The 12,983-nt window shown below is 40.6% G+C and overlaps 1 protein-coding gene across 1 annotated transcript in view; it reads left to right on the top strand.

The window, feature by feature from the left end:
* The first annotated feature begins 1,980 nt into the window (after nt 1–1,980).
* The window catches only part of LOC139741815 (broad substrate specificity ATP-binding cassette transporter ABCG2-like), a 113,118-nt gene continuing 102,115 nt past the window's right edge, over nt 1,981–12,983 (top strand). The window contains 3 exon segments of the mRNA XM_071652401.1: nt 1,981–1,994; nt 2,430–2,489; nt 3,246–3,360. Of these exon segments, the coding sequence (XP_071508502.1) occupies nt 1,981–1,994; nt 2,430–2,489; nt 3,246–3,360 (189 nt within the window).

Here is a 12,983-nt window from a genome sequence, read left to right on the forward strand (position 1 = left end):
GTTTTACATTACAGGGCAAGGATCATGTGGATAATCAGTGGCTTATCTATACACTTGTATATAGTCCAGCTTCTGGGGGTGCTGGCCTGGCACCATGGGGGAGGGGCGAGGGACCCTAAACTTTACCCTAATCTTATTTCATGTGTATGAACATATGTTTTCTCCCTCAATGCAGGGTCAGAGGGTAGTCCGTAGTCGTAGAAAAAGGCCCCCCCCCCCAAAAAAAAAAAAAAAAAAGCCCAGTTGATCATATAGACGAAACGATGATTGGACCAAATGGTACCTGATTAGACCAGGAGGCTGGCTATTAGACCAAATGACAATAAGATCAATGATTATTAGACTAAATGGGTGTAGACTAAATGATGATAGGCAGAGGCTAGACCAACTGGGCAATGGACCAAAATTAATGATTGGACAAATTTGGGTTTATTAGACCATTTGATGATTAGACGAAATGGAATTAGACCAACTCATAATAGACCAAATCGGTATTTGATGATATAAATTGGTGTTAGACCAAAAATAGACCAAATGGTTATTATTAGACGAATTGACTGTAGACTAAATAGTAATTTAACCAAATAACAATCAGATCAAACAGTAATTGGACGAAATGATGACTAGACCAACTGATGGTTATTAGACCAACTGATATTAAACAGTCTATTAGACCAACTGGCTGTAGACCAAGTGGTAATAGAGTGTAAACCGATCCGGAAGATAGCCTCTTTGAAATGGTTGTTTGAAGGTTAAATATGAATTCAAAACTCGTCTTTTAATATTACATGAGAAAAAGTACCAACGCACCCTTTCGGCAAAACCGGGGGGGGGGGGGCGGCTTTGGACGAAGGGTGGGGTTCCAGTCAACGCGACGCAACCCAACGCTCCCAACGCACCCTTTCGGCAAAACCGGGGGAGCTTTGGACGAAGGGTGGTGTTCCCATTAACGCGACGCGCCTCCACCCAACCCACCCTTTCGGCACAAGCCCATTAAAAACAGGAATTACGATCTTTAGTCATGTCGTGACAATATATATAACTTGCGTAAACTCTAGGTCCCTACCTATGTAAGATTGTCTTTCACCATAATCAGGTAATGAGCCTTGAAATCGTGGATCACTGTTTTCGTTTGTGCGACAAACATATGTTTGTCTCAGTGTGTACTCTGATTCGGGTATGTTTGTTTGTTTGTGTGTTTGTTTGTGTGTGTGTGTGTGTGTGTGTGTGTGTGTGTGTGTGGTTCACGCGTGTGTATGTGTTTCTGTGTTTTTGTCGGAGTTGGTACACGTGTGTGTATGTCACTCTTATATTGTGAAAAAAAGTGAATGGTTGCAGAAAAATGAAATAATCAAGAAATCTCAACAGAAAAGACATCGCTAAAAGATCGCTAAAAGACGAAATTGCTTTTGCTATTACGTATGCAGCGAGAGTGATGGACGAATTTGAATTGTAAACGACAAGAATGTGTGACAAATGACTAAATTGAATAGACTTTGTTCGAAAATGATCGACAAAAGACGAATTTGAAACTAGGATTGGCATATTCCAGATTTCTCGGGTCGAAATTGAACTAAATCTCTTCAACTGAATGAAAAAAAAGTGTCAAAATGAACGGGAAAACCTATATTCCGCAGTTTTCTGACAGAGATAAACCAAGCGTCCTTTCATTATAGTACAAAAGTGAAAATGTTTGAATTTTTATAGACAGATTGTCCAATTTTCCCCAAACTTCCATTGTTGTGTTGGTCAAATTCATGTTTGCGATTCGGTTTCCTTTGACTGCTAGATGTATACATATATATATATATATATATATATATATATATATATAGGCCCATATATATATTCAATTTCATTTTTCTTTACTGTGCAAAGCGCAGCCTTCTCATATCCATCAAATTTTCTCTTGCCCTCGATGACGTCACAGGAGGGACAAATTAGCATAATGATACATTACATAACGATATGCACGTTGTCATGACTACATGGAGGTGCACATTGCCAGCAATAGCATCACAAGCTTTCATACAATGCCAGCTCACAATTTTTGAATTGTTAAAATGGATGCTATACCAGATGTCGGAATGCATGTATTTGTCAAGGATTATGAGCTATTCAGCAAAATAATGTGTTGAGATTTCTGATCGAGGAAACGAAAACTAACGACAATGCGCATTATCTCCCTCAAAATGAAATCGCACGACAATATGCATTATCTCCACCCTGTTGACTCCGTCGTAACATGATACAGCCACTTCCCGTTGTCCTGGCTGGTCGAAAACCGACAGACCCTGGAAAAAGTTTTTAAACATAAATAAAAGATATATTTGATCACTCAAATTCTCAAGTTAAAAAAAGGTATCATTTCATCTCATGTACCGAAATTATAAAGCACCATAGTAATCACTTTATTTGTTCGTCCCAAGCGGAGTGTTTGAACCTGGGATGAACGCAATTCTCGGTCCTACTGGCAGCGGCAAAACTTCGTAAGTGCGGTCCATTGTCTTTTTAATCGTGAAAACCTATATTAAAGATTATTATGCAATGTTGCCCCGCGAGTTATAAATCACAAGTCATCCAATTGAACATCATTTAAGAAGTGAAGCAAAATGCCGTGTATGTAGGCCTACTTCTCATTAGGCCTCACCACAGTGAGTTAAAATCGAAATGGGTGCACTAGTTAGGAGAAAAGTTGTTTCAATATCGCTATCATGACCATGCCGTGTCAAGTTTCAATCCTCTCCACGGTGCTCCGCCATGCATGACTTATTAATCATGCTTGTATATCCGAGATCTGAAACAAATAAAACATTTATCATGTAAACGGCACTAGAGATGTACGGTTTGATCACCACTGTTATGACGAGACAAGATTTTACCACTCTCAGAATCAATAGATTTTCATGACTAGTAATATCTGTTTTACCTACATTGATAAACAAGACGACGGTAATCATTATCCCTTATAGAAAAGCTGCCTCGGCCCTACTACCAACAAAAATGCAGTTATTAGTCCAGTGATGTAGGCAGTTGTCTTTGAGCATAGCTGAGATGATCTTAGTTGTCTGTTTATTGTATCGTCTTAACATTGGTATTTATCAGTCGAATGAACAAGGCCAAAGTTAATTAGCCGTTTGACGCAGTTGGACCTTATAATTTAAGTAGATTAAGTATTTATGTACTGTAGAATTCAGAAAAGCACACTATTTTTATCTCCATGTATGCGTGTATGTGACCACCAGGCTTCTTGACGTGCTAGCGGCACGAAAAGACCCAACTGGACTGTCGGGGGACGTCCTCATTGATGGCTACACCCAGCCAAGGAACTTCAAGTGCGTCTCTGGATATGTGGTTCAGGTTTGTCAACTCTGAATATTTTTGCTACACAGTGTATGTCACTCAAATTGACAGATTTAGCATAATTCTCTTGTTAATATAGTAAAGCGCTTAGAAAAGATTTTTTTCGTCATTGACGATATATAGAATTGTCATATCATTATCATTTTGCACTTTTTCTGTCAGTTTGATTTAGATTAATATTTGTTCTGGATTAGAGTTTTGAATAACATTTGCCTTTTCCTTTGTAGAATGGTTGCAAAGATGTTAGATTTAAAGATAATTCAATACATCAACAAGGAGTTCTTGTGACAAAACTTTTCCGAACAGTATATAAGAGATACACTGTATAAGATTTTTAATATTCAAGAATCAAATCTCTTTCGTCTGCATTTCGAAAAAAAAAAGCCATAGAGTAAAACGTGAAAGATACAATATCTGGTATTTGGAATGGGTGCACGTCAAGAAACCAACACTCGCGAGTCATACAGCCCACGAGTTAGCAGCCCACAAAATATACAGCCCACGATTCAATTAGCTATAAGTCATACAGCCCACTAGTTATACAGCTCACGAGTTATACACTAGGTGAACAAGGCCCACGAGTGCAACATCAAGTAAATAGCCGCACGAGTGATGCAGTCCATGAGTTTGACACTATTAGTCAGGGTGCCAAAGCCACTTTTTGGGCCTAACCTTGCTTTACCGTCCACCCAATGTTTTTTGATGGTTTTACCCTATTTCGGGGGTGCTGAATCCGAATCTGGATGATGCAACACTTGCATCCTTGAGGGTTTTGAGATATTCAAGATGGCCGCCAAAATGGCCTCCCGAACTAGAAATTCCCACGTATTTCCTTCTAAATGGTGATAAATTGAAAACAATTGATGGTTTTACCCTATTTCGAGGGTGCTGAATCCAAATCTGGATGATGCAACACTTGCATCCTTGAGGGTTTTGAGATATTCAAGATGGCCGCCAAAATGGCCGCCAAAAACGAAAATTCCCATGTATTTCCTTCTAAATGGTGTGAAATTGAAAATAATTGTTGATCCTACCCTATTTGGAAGGTGCTGAATCCGAATCTGGATGATGCACCTCATGCATCCATAAAGTTTTTGAGATATTCAAGGTGGCCGCCAATTAAAACCGGAAATTCCCATGTATTTCCTTCAAAAAACATGGTGAGAAATTGAAAACAATTGATGGTTCTACCCTATCTCTAGGGTGCTGAATCCGAGTCTGGATGATGCAAACCTTGCATCCTTGAGGGTATTGAGATATTCAAGATGGCCGCCAAAATGGCCGCCAGAATGGACGCCAATTAAAACCGGAAATTTCTATGTTTTAGCTTTTAAATGGTGAGAAATAGAAAACAATTGATGGTTTTACCGTATTTCGAGGGTGCTGAATCCGAATCTGATGGATGATACACCCCGAGATAGTCAAGATGGCCGCCAAAATGGCCGCCAAAACGGAAACTCTATGTATTTCCTCCTTATAAATGGTGAGAAATTGATAACAATTGATGGTTTTACCCTATTTTTTTTTACTGTAAGATTTCAGGTTTTCCTCAATGGCACAGTTTGAACTTGCTGTATATACAGTGAAACCAGCTCTATACCGGATATCTTTTGAGTTGGTACGATACAAGTGTGCCAGCAATGAACCTTTCAAGACTACAGATACTTTTGAATAATTTCAAGATTACACTGTTTCCTCTACATATAATGGATAAGTTTTGAACACTAACAATCAATGGACAAGACATGTTCATCTAAATCATATTGTGATAGTGATGTAAAAAAGTGTACTGAAATTACCCAACATTACCTGTCTTAATCCATGAGCAGTTTTAATCTCTTCATCCATGAACACTCAAATTGGTTATTTGGCTTATATTGGTGGTCTTGATGACATTGTTGAAGACACGAGTGGGACGTTTTTATAGTTATGCTTCAATTTTTTCGGCAATATGATGTGATATTATATATGTATATATGGATTATATATATATATATGTATATATGGATTATATATCAAAGGTAACGCGCCGTGAAAAAAAACTAAATAAAAAAAAAACAAGCGGCAACATCGAAGGTAATAATTGATAATCCAGTACTTACGAATATCATAATCGCGCAGAGTGCATTTGAAATTACCCTTATAGATATCTACTATAGTGGTCATGAATGCAACCATTTCCAATGACGTAATCAGAATATGCGACAAGTTTCACAAGAATACGAGGCGAGACTCGTCAGACTACAAGACAAGTTTCAACAACAATTACCAACATACCATAATTCAATTTTACTCTATTGATAGCCGAAAAGGTTTAACTTCACATCTGTGGAGCCATATTATTGGCGACCACAAGCATTATTTTATAACAATTATGCATAAAGAAATTTTCAGTCGTATATTTGTGTTTGTACGTTTCAGTATGATATCAATATCACTTCTTTTTTTTCTCTCTTTTTTTTTTGCCGTACGTGTTAAAGTTCCGTTTGAGACATATCGGAATATCTCAGTATATTACAACACCATTGTGTCAATAACTTTTGGCGGATATGACAAATTCGCTCAACTGAGTTGAATTTAAGAATACGAATTATTGCTTTTCACCCTGCATGGTTTTAATCCCCCGCTTCGCGTTCATTTCATTTCTTTTCATTTTTGTTTCATTTCCGGCCAAAGCATATAATACGGCAATTGCATATGAACAAATTAAGTACAATGTAACGTTTACATTTCCAAATGAAATTTAGATACACGTCATGTGTTTACATGAATCAATAAACATACTTTAGTTGAAGAAATACATGGACAAAATGTGACTGAATCATAACAAAAAAAGGTCGGAAATGGAGGGGAGTGCTAAAGAGCGTTAGAGCACAGTACTTCACCATTTAAGTATAAGCAAATGTTAAGAAGTTTTCGTTCATGCAGGACATTTATAGATGTCCCAAAACCTTCAAAGACCGTCAGCACCCTCTAAATAGGGTAAGACCATCAATTTATTCTAAAATTTTTACCATTAAGAAAAAATACATTAACATTGGAATTTCTGCCACTTACAGCATGTATATTGGCTGTCATCTTGAACGTCTAAAAGCCCTAACGAATGGACGAATTTCAGCAACTACGTTTCGAGGGTGCTCTTGGTCATCTTGGACATCTCAAAACCCTTAAAAAAGAACACGAAAGTTGCATCAACCAGGTTTAGATTCAGCACCCTCGAAATAGAATAAAACCGCCAATTGTTTTCAATTTTACACCATTTAGAAGGTAATATAGGGCTTACATGGAAATTTTCGATTTTGACGGCCATTTATGGGCCATTCTAGCGGCCATCTTTATTATCTCAAAACCCTCAAGGAAGCAAGAGCTGTATCCTGGAGCTTCAAATTCAGCAAACTCAAAATAGTGTAAAACCACCAACTGTTTTATATTGTACACTATTTATAAGGAAATATGGGGTCTACATATGAATTTCCGTTTTGGCGGTCATTTTTGGCGACCATCTTTATCATCTCAAAACTCTTAAGGATGCAAGAGTTGTATCCTGAGCTTCGGATTCAGCACACTCAAAATAAGATAAAAACCACCAATTGTTTTCAAATTGTCACCATTTAGACGGAAATACATGGGAAGTTCCGTTTTGAGCGGCAAATTTTAACGGCCATATTGAATATCTCACAATCTTCATCAATGCAGGAGTTGCATCATCCAGATTCTGATTCAGCACCCTCGAAATAGGATAAAACCATCAATAGTTTTCAATTTCTCATCATTTTGAAGGAAATACATGGGAATTCCCGGTTTTAATTGGTGGCCATTTTGGCGGCCATCTTGAATAGCCCCAAAACCTTATGGATGCAAGAGTTGCATCATCCAGATTTGGATTCCGCACCTTCCAAATAGGGTAAAACCATCGATTGTTTTTAATGTCTCGCCATTTAAAAGGAAATACATGGGAAGTTCCGGTTCTAATTGACAGCCATTTTATCGGCCATCTTTAATATCTCAAAAACTTGTTGGATGCATGAGTTTGCATCATCAAGATTCCGATTCAGCACCTTCCAAACAGGGTAGAATCATCAATTATTTTCAATTCACACCATTTAGAAGGAAATACATGGGAAGTTCGGTTTTAGCGGCCATTTTGGCGGCCATCTTGAATATCTAAAATCCTCAAAGATGCAAGAGTTGCTTCATCCAGATTCGGATTCAACACCCTCGAAATAGGGTAAAACCATCAATTGTTTTCAATATCTCACCATTTAGAAGGAAAATACGTGGGAATTTCGGTTTTAATTGGCGGCCATTTTGGCGGCATCTTGAATATCTCAAAAGCTTCATGGATGCAAAAGTTGCATCATCCAGATTCGGATTCAGCACCCTCGAAATAGGGTAAAACCATCATTTTTTTTTCAATATCTCACCATTTAGAAGGAAATACGTGGGAATTTCCGGTTTTAATTGGCAGCCATTTTGGCGGCCATCTTGAATATCTCAAAAACTTGATGGATGTATGAGTTGCATCATCCAGATTCGGATTCAGCACCTTCCAAATAGAGTAGAATCATCAATTATTTTTAATTTCATACCATTTAGAAGGAAATACGTGGGAACTTTCGGTTTTTGGCGGCGATTTTGGCGGCCATCTTGAATATCTCAAAACCCTCAAGGATGCAAGAGTTGCATCATCCAGATTTGGATTCAGCACCCTCGAAATGGGGTAAAATCATCAATTGTTTTCAGTATATCACCATTAAGAAGGAAGTACGTGGGAATTTCCGGTTTTTTATGGCGGCCATTTTGGCGGCCATCTTGAATATCTCAAAACCCTCCAGGATGCAAGAGTTGCATCATCCAGATTCGGATTCAGCACCCCCGAAATAGGGTAAAACCATCAAAAAACATTGGGTGGACGGTAAAACAAGGTTCAGCCTCTGGCACCCAGACTATATAGGCAAACAAAACCGACCAGTTCGACACTACGCAGAGACGATCAAGGGACCGAAACAAGGCAAACAAAGCCCACGAGTTCGACACTACACAACAGAAGCTCAGGAGACCGACACTAGGGAAAGAAGGCCCACAAGTTCGACAGGATGAACAGTTTCATAAAACTAGGATGTCAACTTGACATCCTAGGAAAAGTTACGATGTCAACTTGAATGATGATGGACGAGCCTGATTTCTCCCTTTTGCGCCAGTTGTCTTCCCATCAAGGCCTTTATTCGTGTGTGTGTGTGTGTGTGTGTGTGTGTGCAGAAATTAATGAAATTCACTAAAAGTGTCCACCAGGGCCCCGATTCATAAAACTACCAAAGTTGACATCCCAGCAAGTCCTGCTGGGATGTCAACTTCTGCTGGAATGCAAACTTGCTATCATAGCAAAATTGCGTTTCATAAAACTAGGATGTCAACTTGACATCCTAGGAAAAGTTACGATGTCAACTTGAATGACGATGAACGAGCCACATTTCTCCCTTTTCTGTAGTTTCCTACAAAGATCACTGGCGCAATACTGCAATATGGTTGTTTATGTATGTCGTCTGCAGCGCTGCACATCTGGATCTGGATGTGTGCGATGCAGGGCCCTAATGGGCACAACGCATCGGACGAGAGAGGGCGCAGGGGATGATTAGAAGGTTCTATTGATGGCCTTTTTGAATGGGGCGATTGATGGCGAGTTGATAGTGGCGTCACTCAGGTGGTTCCACTCGATGACGGTAGAAGGGAAGAATGAGTCCCTGAATTGTTCCGTTCGTGCTCTTATTTCAGTAAAGCACTTACTGTTCTTTGTCACTTGTCTATCTAGATTATCAAACGTACAGTATTACAGTTTGTTAATTGCTTAACACAGACACGTCGTCTGACTTTTGTACAACAAAAGTTTGAATTGGGAGAGCCGGCACCACCCCCCATCCCCGACCACTTTGAAGAAGAGGGTGAGTTCGAGGTTCCTTCTTCTTCCCTTCAAACTTGGGAGATGCAATTTAGTCAGCTTGTTTTTGTGATAAAGAAGTCACCTCTAGACACATAATCTCCTATGGTGAAGCGAACAGCTCTTCTTTGGACGCTTTCAAGTCTGTTTATATCTTTTTGCAGATACCGGTCCCAGCCAGTGGCACCGTATTCAAGAAGTGATCTTACCAGTGCAGTATGGGCTGTTCGCTTAACGTCAACAGGACAAAAATGGAGGTTTCTCCGAAGGAGGAATAAAACTCAGTTCGCCTTTTGCGTGGTCTTTTCAACGTGCTTCTTCCACTTGAGGTCCTCTGAGATAGTGACCCCTAAGTAACGAATGGCATGGAAGTACTGCAGGATATGGCTACCGAGTTGGTAGAAGGATGATTTACTTCAGACACTTATGGTGTAGCACTTCTTTGCATTGAAGCACATACCCCATGCATGTGCCCAAGAGACCAGAGCTGTCAGGTCGTTTTGTAGGATGTAGTGGACTTCCTGGTTATTGATCTGACGGTAAAGGAGACAGTCGGCTGCAAACAGCCTTATTTGCGACCTCACTGTGTCTGGTAGGTCGTTTACATAGCAAAGGAACAATAGTGGCCCGAGTACTGTCCTCTGAAGCACACCCGAAACAACATGTGCATCGTGGGAGATCTCTCCATCAACGACGTCTTTCATGTCTGTGGCGTTTTGTTAGGAAGTTCCTGAGCCATGTGTGGGTATAACCGATGATTCCGAAGGACGTAAGTTAATGTAGGAGATTTTTGATGGTTTTTTTTTTCACGGGGTACCTTATCGAAAGCCTTTTAAAAGTTAAACACTATAATGTCCGATTGCTTCCTTTGGTCGTTTGCTTACAACAAGTCATGGAGGGCTGTGATCAGCTGGGTTTCAATTTGAGTATCCTGATCTGAAACCATGGTTTAAGTGAGTTAGGATGTTGTTTTCCTCCGGGTAATCAAAGAGGTGTTTACATATGATATGTTCCAGGAGCTTAAATGTGACCGACGTTTGTGAGATGGGACGGTAGTTTGCCGACTGGTGGATATCCCCACTCTTGAAAACTGGTGTGACGTTGACTTGCAACCAATCAGTACGTAGTGCCCCAGTGTCCAGGGAGAGCTGGAATATCTCACTCAAAGCTGGTGCAAGTTCGGTGGCACACTGTCTCAGGATGATGTTAGGAATATTATCCGGTCCACAAGCTTTATGGATGTTGCCGTCCTGTAATAGCTTGAGAACTCCATCAGCTGTAATCTTCAAGGGAGGAGGGAGCAGTTCTAGCTCTTTTCAATGTTGGGCATGCTATTGGTCTGGTCCCTTGTAAACACAGATGTAAGCTATTGCAGGAGGGTGGTTGCTTTGGTCCTACTGTCCTTCACCAGCTTCCTTCCAGCATGAGGGGCGGGACTCCATTCCTGTCTTTCCTCTTTGCCTTGATGTAGCTCCAGAAGGGTTTGGAGTTCTTGCTGATTTCAAGTTCATCGACAATGGAGGAGATGAAGTGGTCCCTCTCAGCTCGACGTAACTCTTATCTACACAGGTGTTGAAAGGCCGTATATAGGCATCCCATGAGTTTGATTGCTTAGCTCTCCTGAACATCCGTGACTTCCTCTTCACCATCCTTTTCAGCTTGTAGTTAAACCAAAGAAGTGACCGTCTGCTGCTGCTCGACTTAGAGGGGATCCTTTGTTCTTTGATGTCTTAAAACGAGTCTCGCAGCGTAATCCATAGGTCTTGAACATTTGTCCCTTGCCTCTTTCTTTCAACGACCATCTCAGATAGGTTGGCTACATCCTTTCTCATCTCGTCCCAATCAGCTTGTGAGTACTTATTAATCTTTCTCCGTGGTGTCTTTACAATAACTGTTTTCATGCGAAAGTCTGTGACCACCATGGCATGATCGCTGATACCTGCGATGCTGCAGATGATTTCACTTGTGTTGGGTTGTTTGTCAGCACGATATCTAAGATGTTATATCTTGTAGCTTGGCTGTGGATCTAGACCAGTCCATGTTCCAACGAAAGGTCGATCAGGGCTTGTTGGACTTCTCTGTCTTGAGCATTCTGACGCGGAGTTAGAGTTTGCCAGCCTATATCAGGGCAGTTTAAGTTGCCTGCAATCACAATGGTCTTGTTTTGTTTCCCAAGAAACTTCTTTTGGGACTCATCAAGTCGCTTGACATCTGAGGCACTGCGGTGAGGCATATAAAAGACTCCAAAATATGCCTCAGTTGATCTGGACCAGTCCATGTTCCAACGCAAGGTCGATCAAGGCTTGTTGGACTTCTCTGTCTTGAGCATTCTGACGCAGATTGAGAGTTTGCCAGCCTATATCAGGGCTTTTGAAATTGCCTGTGATCACAATGGTCTTGTTCTGTTTCCCAAGAAACTTCTTTAGGGACTCATCAAGTCGCTTGACATCTGAGGGACTGCGGTGAGGCGTATAAAAGACTCCAAAATATGTCTCAGCTGATCTCGGCAGTTGGTTGGATCTTTGTCCAATAATTATTAATCTCGCATTCCGTGACTGCGTTTGGGAGTTCACACTGCACAAGACTTCTCGTTGTACTCCTATGAAAACACCGCCTCCGCAACCATCTCTGACGTTCCTGTAGATTTAGTATCACAATGGGAACACCTCGCTGTTCTTGATGGCATCTTCTCCCGGGTCCAGGATAGGTTGAATTTCTTGGAGCGAGGATTCTGTGCCACAGATTTTTTAAGTACTTTTTTTTAAGTACTGCCGTCTTTCCTCTCACGCTGCCGCAGTTTACAGTCAAGAATCTAATGTTACCAGTTTTTTTTCTGAAAAATTCTGCTATTTTCGCTTTCCAGACTAGAGCCAGAGATAGTACTTGGTCTTTCGCTGTCAGGTATTGACTCTGAAGAAGTACTACGACGAGACCTGATCTCCAAGCTTGGAGCAGTCAAACTACTACTAGTCGAACTTGGTGTAGACGTACGTTGGCTTCTCTTTCTACAGGTACGTCGTTGAGGTTGGCGAGTTGGAAGTAGGTGTTTGACTCTTCCAGTTCATAGTGATGGAAAGTGAAGCTGTCGATGTTAGCACTATTACATTTATGGCAGTGCCATACAACTTCGGACTTGTGAGAAGTGAGACATGTCTTGCGTGGTTATACTCTCACATGACTTGTGGTGCCAGAGTGAGCAATTTGAGTAGCATACTGCTATTTGGGACCACGTTACCGGTCGCTCACAGACTCCACACGGAAAGACATTGTTCACTCTAGGGCCAGGGTTTAATTGAATATCTCCACTCAATATCAGTAGTAAGATTAGAAATCTCAATTTACTCTGCTGTGAATGGGTTATCTTCCATGCTGTTGACACTCTAGCACACTGGTGGAACTGCATGAAGTTGAATGTAGATCTATTCCCATGGCCTTGCAGTACATGACCATTTAGAACTGACATGCAAGTGCTGGACAAAACTGAGTTTTTCCTCGTACCCATAACTACAACATGTTACATGATCTGTATACAGTAAATCTAAAGCTTACTTGCAGTAGCACAAGGTGTTAACATGATGACACGATACGAGCGGTCTTTTGCTTTGTTCTCTGTTTGTAGTTTTCGACCGACGATAATACGACACCGCATACAAAGGTACTATGTCGCATGAGTACGCACGTTATG

Source organism: Diadema antillarum, unplaced genomic scaffold (assembly GCF_040938485.1).
Source record: "Diadema antillarum isolate AM-2024a unplaced genomic scaffold, OU_Dant_1.0 seq00000955_RagTag, whole genome shotgun sequence".
Taxonomy (NCBI): Eukaryota; Metazoa; Echinodermata; class Echinoidea; order Diadematoida; family Diadematidae; genus Diadema; species Diadema antillarum.